This window comes from Leptonychotes weddellii, chromosome 1 (genome assembly GCF_054177405.1).
Source record: "Leptonychotes weddellii isolate Sample4059 chromosome 1, ASM5417740v2, whole genome shotgun sequence".
Lineage (NCBI taxonomy): Eukaryota > Metazoa > Chordata > Mammalia > Carnivora > Phocidae > Leptonychotes > Leptonychotes weddellii.
In genome coordinates, this window is record NC_138369.1 from 12200997 (window position 1) to 12212467 (window position 11471).

Here is an 11471-nt window from a genome sequence, read left to right on the forward strand (position 1 = left end):
CTACTCCGTTCCTTCTACACAACCAAATTCTTCCAGGAAGCCACTGTAGACTTTTTGAAGACAGTATTTACATTCACAAAATCTGTTTTTTAACAAAAGTATTGATTGCTATCTTTAAACCTGGCTTTGATTTTTTTTTTTTTTTTAATTTAAGACTATTTTTAAGGCAAAACTTTGGTGCTAGAAGGCAAAAGGCAAATCAACGGTTGCCTGGGGATTGACTGCAAAGGGGTCTGGAGGAACTTTGCAGGGTGGTGGGACTGTTGAATCATGCATTTGACAAGACTCATTGAATAGTGCCATTGAGATTGGTGAACCTTGTGCTCTGTATATTATAGCGTAATAGAGCTGAAAAATATATTTTACACTTAGATAAATAAATGAAGCACAAAGTAAAAAAAAAAGGGTTTTGATCAGTAAAAAGTCTTGCTTTTATCTTGCCTCTGGGGTTTTTGTCAGGGGCAACCAGTGATGTCTGTTTCTCGTGTGTCCTCACACAGGTACTCTCTGAATATGTAAATATATATCTATACGCCACCCTGATTTTATTTCAGTTCCTTTTGCCAACAGGCAACGCGCTATACTCACTGTTCTGAACTTTACGCTTTCCCGTCCGTAATATATCTTGGGGGTCACTCCACATCGGTACACTGAAAGACACCCAATTGCCTTAAATGGCTATGTAGCATTCTACTGTTGGGATGTATCATCATCTACTTAACCAGGCTTCTAATGAAGGACATTTGGGTTGTTTCCAGTCTCCAACTACCAGGACAAGGAGCAGAAGATGCTTATCTAGAGCTTCCAGGTGCCAGTGGGACACACCTTCCTTGGGCCCCAGGTCCCTGGCTAGAACTTGTATTGTATTCCTCACACAGGCACAGACCAGGGAGGCTGGAAGATTTGGATGGCAGTGTTCGGCTGCATTGGGTGGTGATGGGCTTCTGCAAGATGACCCAAGCACTGTTTATAATTTGAAAAACATCTTCTGTGTTCTGACAAGTTGAGAACTTGCTCGCCACAGATTTAGCCCAAGGCTGAAGTGCCTGATAAAACTGTCAGCAACTTCTAGGCCGGTTGGGTAATCCTTCTTTGTCTCTCAGGGCGGGGAGTGGGGGGGTAGGATTAAAGGCAGGGGTCCAGCTCTGTTTCCACGGCTTGGCACATTCCAGCTTAGGGTCGGTGTATGATACCTGCTCATAAGAATACTATAACCCTCAGAAGCCTACTGGGGTGTTCTCATTCATTTCGCAGAGAAATTGGGTGTGGCATTAAAGTTACATAAAACTGGTCTGGTCAGTTTCTTGGCTAACAGAAAACGTGTGTGTGTGTGTGTGTGTGTGTGTGTGTGTGTGTGTGTGTGTGTGTGTGTGTGTAGGTACTCACTTGCAAACAATTTTTAAAAACTTGTTCTAGTGTCATTGAGAATAACTTCTTGTCTTTTTTTTTTTTTAAAGATTTTATTCATTTACTTGAGAGAGAGCGAGAGAGAGAGCACGAGTGGGGTGGGGGGATGTAGAGGGAGAAGAAGACTCCCCGCTGAGCAGGGAGCCTGACACGGGGCTCGATCCCGGGACCCTGGGATCATGACCTGAGCCGAAGGCAGACGCTCAACCGACTGAGCCACCCAGGCACCCCGACTTCTTGCCATTTTTAATCCAGCAGCTTCACTTCTAGGAACTTCCCACGAGATGTCCTCACACCTGCCCAAAGTCACCTGCACGGGGACAGTAACTGAAGCACAGCGTGTGGTAGCAGAGGCCGGAGAACAACCTCTGTCTCCCACGAGCAACCTGGTTATGCAGACCATGGCCAGGCAGCTCCATCCAGACCATCTGCTCTTGAAAATCTCCAAGTTCTTTGTGGGCTCAACTCAAATAATCAAAGAAACAGCAATTCTCATTAACTGAGGAATCTGTTCTCGGCCAGACCGGGTGCTGAGTGGTTTACAGACGTGATTTCATACAGACCTCCAGCTCCCCATGAGGTGCTGCCATGTTCCCATTTGGAACTGAGGACACTGAGTCCTAGGGAGGCTAAGTAACTAGCCCAAGCCGCCTAGTTAAGAGGTGAGGGAGTCAGGACTTGAACCAAGCTCTGCCCTATCCCAATGCTTGTCTGAATGAGATTGCTTCCAAAAAGCTAGCAGGTAACCGTGAGCCCAGTTAGACCTCTGGCTCAACTCCTTCCATTTCTCTGCTCCCCCCTCCCTGGCACTCAGCAGGGAGGATAGCCCATCACCACTGCTGAATCTTCCCTAAGACAGTGTTCCCAGCTGCCCGAGGCCTCCAGCGGGAGCAGAGGCATACCGCTGTGCCTCCCTCCATGCTGCTGGCTCTTGGCCTCTCCCCCACCGTGGCGTGCCACTCTGCGTAAGAGCCAGATGTCTGTCTGGGTCCAGGAGATGCCCCGAGCCCCCCACACTCAGGGGCTTTTCTCTGCAGCCCTTATGGTGTCCCCGGACCTCTCACCCAACATCTGTGAGTTGTTTTCAGGCTCAACGCTGCTTTAGCCAAACATTTTTGTTTGAAACAGCCTGATGTTCCTGCCCCCAGATCAGTAGCGGAAGATAAGGCATCTACTTGGATGGATCGGCGTGTGCCGGGACGGACACCATCATTGCCCGGCTCCCAGCTGGACCACACATCGTCAAGGGCTACAGAAGGCTCCTCAGGGCTCCAAGCATTGTGTGGCATCGTGCGTGGCCACATGGTGGACCCCACCCCCAAAACGACAGCTTAACTTAAACTCCACGTGATTTGGGGCCTCATTAGACTCTGATGAAACTCATTTCTGGAGACTTTTATCATCCCAGACAGAGGCAGCAGATCGGTACTTCATATGTTTTTGCAGAAATGGCACATTTTACCCAGAATCTTCTGGTCTTCTGTCATGGAGGGTCAGAAGTATCGGCATTTCATTTAAAACTTAAAGAAAGCTACATTGTCTGTGCTTATGGAACAGTTTTAATGCGTTCTTTCGAGATATTTCCCAACTCATTACTTAAAGATGCTCCCACTCTGAAGTGAGGCGTTTACTGGTGTTGGAGTCATATTGCTGAGTTGTGTTGGCATCGGGCAGCATGGACGGCTGGTCCGAGAGGACAGCCCCTCCCCAGCAAAGTCAGACCAGCCAGGCTCTCACTGGTGCCCTGGTCTTGGGCTCCTCTGCTCAGGAGAGACTTGAGAAGCGCCGATTATTTTTTTAAGTCCAGTAGTTGAAGAAAGAACTTTTCATTTCATACAAGTTGTAAAGCGAATGTCTGTAAGGCAAAATCTGATTTTCTATTGTGTTCTCTCACAGATTCAGCATCACTATTTAGAGAAAACCAAACCAAACCATGCCAACCCGGTCAGGATGCTGTGGGGGCAATGTGGCTCAAATGGGGGAGATCACGCAGGACAATAAAGAGTCCTTGTCATGATCATTCCTGCCACCAAGAAACCGTCCTCCACACAGGGGGACTCTGCTGAGCCACCCTGCGAGGCCAGGTGCTTGCGGTGGGACTTCCTTCCTTCTAGCCTCTTTTCCTGAGCTCATGTGAGATACAGACAGAAAGAGAGCAAGATGACAAGAGTCGCGCTGCACACTTGAACATGCACACCAGCCACTAAGCTCATGGGCACTGGATATGAATCTGCCTGAGCTGTTCCCCTAGCTCAGGGGTCTCCAGGAGGCCCGCAGATCAGCTTTGGTTTAAAATCAGCTCATAAAACATGAGGGCTGGTGCTTCCTCTGCATGGTCCAAGCCCCTACATTAAAGATTGGAAAAACCGAGGCCCAGAGAGGCAAGGCAACTTTCCCACGTCCTAAAGCTCATGGTTGACAAGACTTGAGGTTACCACCACGTGTCTTGACTGTTAAGTCTGGTGCTCTGCCCACTACGCCCAGTGCCTTGCCAACTGGACAATGCTAACTTCTTCCAGGGTTACATCTAGACTACATTTCAGTCTCCCTTTCAGTGGGATGGGGCCATGCCACTGAGTTTTGGCCAAGAGAATGGCAGCACAAATGATTGGAAATGACTCCTATGCTCGGGCCATAAAAACCCCCCATGTGAGCCCCTTTGTGTTCTTCTGTCTTCTGTCAGTTTGATGTGGATGACCATACACTGAAGACGGCAGAGCAAGAAAGTGGAAGGAGCCTGGGTCCTCATCACTGCTTGGAGGGGATCCCCTGTTTGGGAGCTTATATAAGCATGAAATACGCATCTGTGTTTGAGCCATGACCCACGTTTGAGTCTGTGTGTTATAGCAGCTTAGAGTGTGTTACACCTTAACCATGAGACTCACCTATGTAAAAAGTCAGTAAGAACAAATGACTCCTCAATGTCAACATGAGGTGCTACCAGAACCATGCCTGGCCTCAGTCTTCCTGACCCCCAGGACTCTGGGCACACTGAGCGCTTAGCCAAAAGTAAATATTTAAAAGGAAATTTGAAACGTTTCTCTCGCCTAAAATGTATGGTGAGTTTCAACTGGAAAGATGAAAGGAAGGAGTAAACCGCAGTGTGGGGAGGTGCAGAGCCTGCACTCTGAAACGGGTCTGCCCGGATTCACAGATAAGCACCACCGCTCATTAGCTGTGACCTTTGGCAAGTTGTCTCACTTCTGTCACTCACTTTGCTCCATTTGTTCTTTGTTACTTTCTGTACAAATCCTTTGACCCAGTAATTCCCTCCTCCAGGAATTTTCACCCACAGGTAAACTTGCCTATATGCCTAATGAAGTCAACTGCAAATATGGTCACTGAGGCTCTGTTTATAAAAATAAAAGACCAGGGTGCCTGGCTGGCTCAGTGGGGTAAGGGTCTGACTTTGGCTCAGGTCACGATCTCAGGGTCCTGGAATCGAGCCCCGCATCAGGCTCCTTGCTCAGAGGGGAACTTGCTTCTCCCTCTCCCTCTGCCCCTCCTCCTGCTCATGCTCTCTCTCTCACTCTCAAATAAATCAGTAAAATCTTATAAAAATAAAATAAAAAAAATAAAGACAAAAGAAGGAATATTATGCAGCCGTCAAAAAGAATGACAGCCCCCATATGTTCCAATCTGGAGTGAGCACAAGATGGATAAAATCACAAAAAGTGAACAAAATCAAGACACGTGTGAGAAACATCCTATCCTGTATACTATGGTTATGCTCCTGCTGTGTAAAGAAGGAAGGTACATACATTTATAAACTTGTACATGTGTAGAACAGCTCAGGAACAATGCACAAGAAACCATGGCTGCCTCTGGGAGAAAATCTGGGGTCAGAGGTGGATGGGGGCATGCTTCCTCCCACACACCCTTTCCTACTCTTTGAATTTTTGTTACCGCGTCCAGGTGTTTTCGAAGCATGGTCTTGAAATACTTTGACTATTAAAAGCACATACACATCCCCAGAACAAATATGAGCACAGCACTCAGTAAGCGTTGCTTGTTTTGTTTTAAATGAAAGGACATGTTTGGAGCACAGACATTGTCTCTGAGAGGACTAGCAAACGCGGTCTTCAGGAGTCCCACTGCGCACAGGGGTTATTACCGGGCACTGGTTACAGGAGCCGGGCTGTGTGGTCAGGCTACCTGGGCCGCCATCTTAGCATCACTCCCTACCAGCTGGGTAACCCTGGGCAAGTGACTTCACCTCTCTGTGCCCCTCAACACAGGGGTCTTCGTGGGGGTACTTGCTTAAGGATGGACAGGTAAAAGGCTAGCAGGTTTCCGCAAGGACACCTCCTCAATTTACATTTTCTTAGGAGAAAGCAGCTTAGTTTTTATTTATTTTATTTTATTTTTAAAAAGATTTTATTAATTTATTTGACAGAGAGAGAGAGCACAAGCAGGAGGTGCAGCAGAGGGAGAGGGAGAAGCAGGCTCTCCGCTGAGCAGGGAGCCCGATGTGGGGCTCAATCCCAGGACCCTGGGATCATGAGTTGAGCCGAAGGCAGCTGCCCAACCTACTGAGCCACCCAGGCGCCCCTAGCTTAGTTTTTATGACTCAAACCTTGTTTCATCTATCATAGTTCTTTCCCGGGGAAAGGGGGGAAACAGGAATATTTACAACTCCAAACATAACACAACATTTTAAACAAAATAATACTCAGAAGGTCTCGACTTATATTGCAAATACAAATAGGTGGAGTGTCAGGATCTGATGGAGATGCCCCGAGTGTCAACAAGTGGGGGTTCAGCAAGTTACTACACACAAAGCAGCTGTCCGCCAAGAACCACATAAACGGTTTGGCAATCCGGAAGTGACGTCTTATGTATTTTACACTGAATAGAATCGGTTAATTACAGATGGGTGTCCTTCTGTGTTTATGCTTTTGGAAACAGTTGGGGGTTTGGGTTGCTACAGTTTTTCCCATATGAAACAATGAGACCTACTGCATCAGTTTTTGTTTCATGCAGAATGTCTGGTTTTAAAGAATGAATTAGGGGCACCTGGGTGGCTCAGTCGTTAGGCGTCTGCCTTTGGCTCAGGTCGTGATCCCAGAGTCCTGGGATCGAGCCCTGCATCAGGCTCCCTGCTCCACAGGGAGCCTGCTTCTCCCTCTGTCTCTGCCTCCCTTTCTCTCTTTCTGTCTCTCATGAATAAATAAATAAAATCTTAAAAAAAATTTAAAGAATGAATTACTGATGGTGAGACATGCTTACATATAAAATACTCAGAAGAGTGGCTGGTCCAGAGCAGATGCTCCATATGTGTTAGCTATGACAAGAAGTAGTTAGTGTTTTTAAAAAATGATGTACTGAATACAAATTCAAGGCTACAAGGGGGTGAGGTAGGAAACTTGGCTCTCCTGGCCTGGTTATCAAGAACGTTGCCAGCTGCCTGGGAGAAGGTGAAGGGCTAATTACAAGGCTGTCGGAAGTGGTTTGAAATAATTTGATTGTGGGATAATTTTTATAATTTAGAATCATAATTAAAGGGTATGAACTTTTCTTAATCAGTCAGGTGGAGAGCCTTAGCCATGGGTCTCCCATAGCAGGGGTCTTGTCTTCCCCCACTGCCCCACCCACCTTGAGCTCAATCATGAAGCCCTCCAACCAGCAAACTCCACCCCCTCCCCTATCCAAACCCAAGGCAGCACTGCTGTGCAGAATCCCAGGTGAGGCTTGTGTTATAAGCAAAGGGATTCAGTTCTGGGTTTTTGTTTTTGTTTTTTTAAGATTTTATTTATTTATTAGAGAGAGAGAGCATGCACAAGTTGGGGCGAGGGGCAGAGGGAGAGGGAGAAGCAGACCCCCACTGAGCAGGGAGCCCGCTACTGTGGGGTTAGATTCCAGACCCTGAGATCATGACCTGAGGATGATGCTTAACTGACTGAGCCACCCAGGCGCCCCCTGGGTTGTTGTTGTTGTTGTTGTTTTTTGGCCCAAAAAAAAAAAAAAATCATTGTTGGACTATTAGTACCATCTAACTGGGGTGCTCCTAAGATTCTTAGAACACTGTTCAGACCCTACTTGCTGAACTAGAGGGAGGAAAAAACTTCTTCCCTAGATGTTACTGAAACAGTGAGGACAGCCTGCGAGTGTGGGAACCAGCTGCTTGCACATGCTGGTTGGAATGTACACCAGGACCACAGGACGAGCCCTCCACAGGGCCACGGGGGAGGATGGATCCACCGCCCGAACATTTTCTCTATTCTTCATGCCAGCAATTCTATTTCCAGAGTTTTAGTCAGAATCGTCAAGAAAGTGCAGAACAATACAGTGAACAAGAACACATTCTCAGATATATCCAAATGAGCTAATCCAGCTTATACTATTTTATAACCTCGACAACATAAAGATAACATCATTGTATGTCAGTATAGAATCTGTGCTATGTAATATTTTTAAAGATTTTTTTTAAAAGATTTTATTTATTTATTTGAGAGAGAGAAAGGGAGAAAGAGAGAGGGAGGGAGAGTACAGAGGGAGAGTGAGAGGGAGAAGCGACTTGCCGCTGAGCAGAGAGCCCGACTCGGGACTCGATCCCAGGACCCTGGGATCACTACCCGAGCCAAAGGCAGATGCTTAACCAACTAAGCCACCCAGGTGTCCCTGTGCTATGTAATTTTTAATGTCTTTTCACTGAACGGACCTATCAGAATTGATATAAGCAGTCCCCTATTGTCAGACATGTTCTGTTTTTTAGCAGGAAAAGTGGAAAGCAACTTAAATGTCCAATGGGACTGGTGAAAGCCATACAATGGATGGTCCCATATTTGGTTTTACACACACACACACACACACACACACACACACAAAGATAGACTGCACCAAAATGACCAAGGTGCTTTGCTCACAGATTTTTTTTCATGTTGGTTATATTTATTACCAATTTTTCTACAATAACTATATATTACTTGAAACATTTTAATTGATGTTTTCCACTTCCTTCCCCTACCTTGAGAGCCTGGGAGAACCCCCAGAAGAGCATGTGTGTAGGCAGGGTACAGACTTCACAGACAAAATGGCAGCATCTGAGGTGAATGCTGAGGCTGATGGGCCAGCAACAGAGCACCTCCCTACAGTCAGCAGAGCACCCCTCTCTGACCCTAAGTCATGAAGATCTGTGGGGGTGAGGAAGAATCCTCAGTCCTGCCAGTTACACATTCCAGACAACAGCCGCCAGCTCCTCATTTGAATCTGAATAATGATGAACACACGTACTCATCGAGGGTGAGTGAACACATTGTTTGATGACTGCTCACAGTTCTGACAAAAACAATGGTGGCAAGAACAGGGTCACTGACCCAGACTCTGGTATCCCAGCAGTTCTTAAAAAGTCACCAAGTTGAGGTTTTAACAAAATTATGATTCCAACTTAACTAGTCCCTCACTCTTGGAAGTGGGAGGGCGGGTGGTTACATCAAACCCACCCAACACACCACACTAAGACACAAACTTCCCTTTACAGTTCAGTTCCGCAGAGATGCCAACCTCACCTTCACTCTACCGAGTCTTTGTTAACAGAGTTCAGCGATTTATTTTTTTTTAAGATTTTATTTATTTATTTGACAGAGACACAGTGAGAATGGGAACACAAGCAGGGGGAGTGGGAGATGGAGAAGCAGGCTTCCCGCAGAGCAGGGAGCCCGATGTGGGGCTCGGTCCCAGGACCCTGGAATCATGACCTGAGCCGAAAGCAGATGCTTAAGGACTGAGCCACCAGGGCGTCCCAGCCCCAGAGTTCAGGGATTTAAAAAACAAGTTCACTGTGTCTCCATCTTTTCTGGACAGACTCCAGTAACTCTTCAAAGGCCCATACCCATTAGGCCACCCCCAAGACTTCAGGCAAAGCAGCTGTACTCTGCAACAGCTCTAACCTCTGAGACACAGTCCTCAGTTCAGGCCAGAGATGTGGCCGGACAGAGCCAGTTCTGAGGACCACAGGAAGGATTTAAGAAAGTGAGATGGGAAGTTGCTAGGCTTCCCCATACTTATACCTGAACCATGAGACACGGCTCCGAGAGTCAGGCACTTCCGGGAAGGAAGGGACTCTGCTGGAGCTACCGGGAACCAAAATGGCAGCCACCGGGTGAAATCAGATGCATTACCAGAGGCCAGTTCGGGCCAGCCTGTCATCCTTGTCATGACTAATGCCTTGATTTACACTGTATTCTTACTGGAGGAGTTCTGGGTATCACAGACAATGCAAAACATCTCAATTCCAATTTCCATACAGCTCCCAAGTGTGATTGGACACGCATTTTTCTCACACACATTTACACACATTTTCACTCACGAAATCACTCTATTCTTAAACTTTTTTCTTCCCCAAAGGAAATCTGGAAAATTCAGGCTGACAGTGAATGTGTTCTACAGTAAATATGCATACGTGTACAAGGTTTTAAATGAAGTCTTAAAATGTTCTATGAACCGTGCAGCAACGTTACCGGATACTGTTGGAGGAAGGAACAAGGAAGCTTTCCTGTGGGTTTGTAATGCTGGCGTTTGCTACAACGCCAAAGTTCAACGCACCCGCTTGGCTTTATTCCTTAACTTAATTCACACATTCTACCTACCTGCCAAATACAACCCCCCCGCCCTCCAGCTGCAGCAAAGAATAATCAAAGACCCAAATCGCTTCCTGGACAGCTCTTTCAAGAATCACAAAACCTGCGCTAGTTTCGGGAAAGGCCTCCAGTCAGGTTCGTACACCTGCTTATTTCTGTGTTTTGCTAGTTGCAGGACCCGCAGGGCACCTCCCCGCACGCACCCGCAGCGCAGAGGCAGCGGGGAGGTGGCGGTCCCTCCCCACAACCGGAACTACTGGAAATTCACACACCTCTCTGCAACGCCCCCTCGCCGACCCCCTTCGGCGGCCCCAGTGCAGACTCTACCCAGAGGCGCGAGGAGCGGGACTGCAGCGCCTCCGCGCCGCGGATGCTTGGCGGCGCCGCGGATACCTGGCGGCCTTCTCCAGCCCGGCGCTTTCATTTTCAAATTAATGTTCCCGAACTTCGGGAGTGCTAGAATGCAGCGTGCGGACCGGGACAAGGGTGATCCGGAGAGCTGTCGGGCGCCAAACCACTGTACTCTTGCGCCTTCTCCCTGGCCCAGGCGACGAGGTAGAGGGTGGGCCAGGAGGGCATAGCTCCTTCCCCACACCCAGCCCCGGCGCCCCCAAGCACCCGTGGGAGGCCCCCAGGGCGCCGCAGGTCCCCGGGAATCGGTCGGGGCGCGCTCTTATCTCCTCCTGCGCCGTCGGCGCGGGGCTCATCCCCCGACTGCCGGGCACCCCGCTCCGGGGACACTCCTAGGTGCCGCGGCCTGCGCCCAGGACGAGGTCGCTCGGAACCCAGGAGGGCACGGCCACCTCGCCCAACGCCGCGCGCCCTGGAGCCGGCGGTCCCGGGGACCCCGCGCCGTTGGTGCACCCCGACTCAGCATTCACCGCACCGGCGTCCCTCGGCTCCTCCGCACCCTTCGCCGGGACCCTGCTCGCGGGCCACCAACACCACTCCGCGCCACCCGCCACCGCCGCACCGCACTCACCCGCTCCGCGCAGCAGGCGCACGGCACCCAGCAGCAGGACCCCGAGCAGCGCGATTGTGACCCCGCAGTTCTGGCCGGCCATGGCTCCGGGGCGCCTCGGCCTCGCTGGGGAAATCGGCTGTGGCCGGTGGCTCCGAGCGGCGGCCGCGGGCGCCCGAGCCTGGCACCCGCTGCGCTGCGCTGCGCTCCGCTCCGCCCCGGCCAGCTCACCTGCGTGCGTGCGGGCCGGCCCGGACTCCGCCCTGCGCCCGGGAGCCGGAGCTGGCCCGGCCTGACCCCTCCTTTGTCTCCACCTCCTTTCCTGCCGCAGCGCCCGCCCCTCCCTCCCAGGGTGCTGGGACTTGTCGCCACTCTCCCGGGCTAGTCTTCCCTCTCCAGCCGGACAGTGATCAAACCTTTTTGCCTACAGGCGCGACGGTCGCCCTTGGGGAAGCCGATCAGCTTTCTCTTCACTGTCCGGGCGACAAGAAAGCCCTTGTGAGCCCTATTTTGCAAGGGAATCA

General features: G+C 49.6%; 1 protein-coding gene across 1 annotated transcript in view; it reads right to left on the minus strand.

Annotated features, from left to right (window-relative positions):
• Positions 1-11195, minus strand: part of CDCP1 (CUB domain containing protein 1) — a 60953-nt gene extending 49758 nt beyond the window's left edge. Inside the window, exon 1 of the mRNA XM_031017433.2 lies at positions 10969-11195. Coding sequence (XP_030873293.2) covers positions 10969-11050 — 82 coding nt within the window. The 5' untranslated portion in view covers positions 11051-11195. The remainder of the gene's footprint in view (positions 1-10968) is intronic.
• Between the last annotated feature and the right edge of the window lie 276 nt (positions 11196-11471).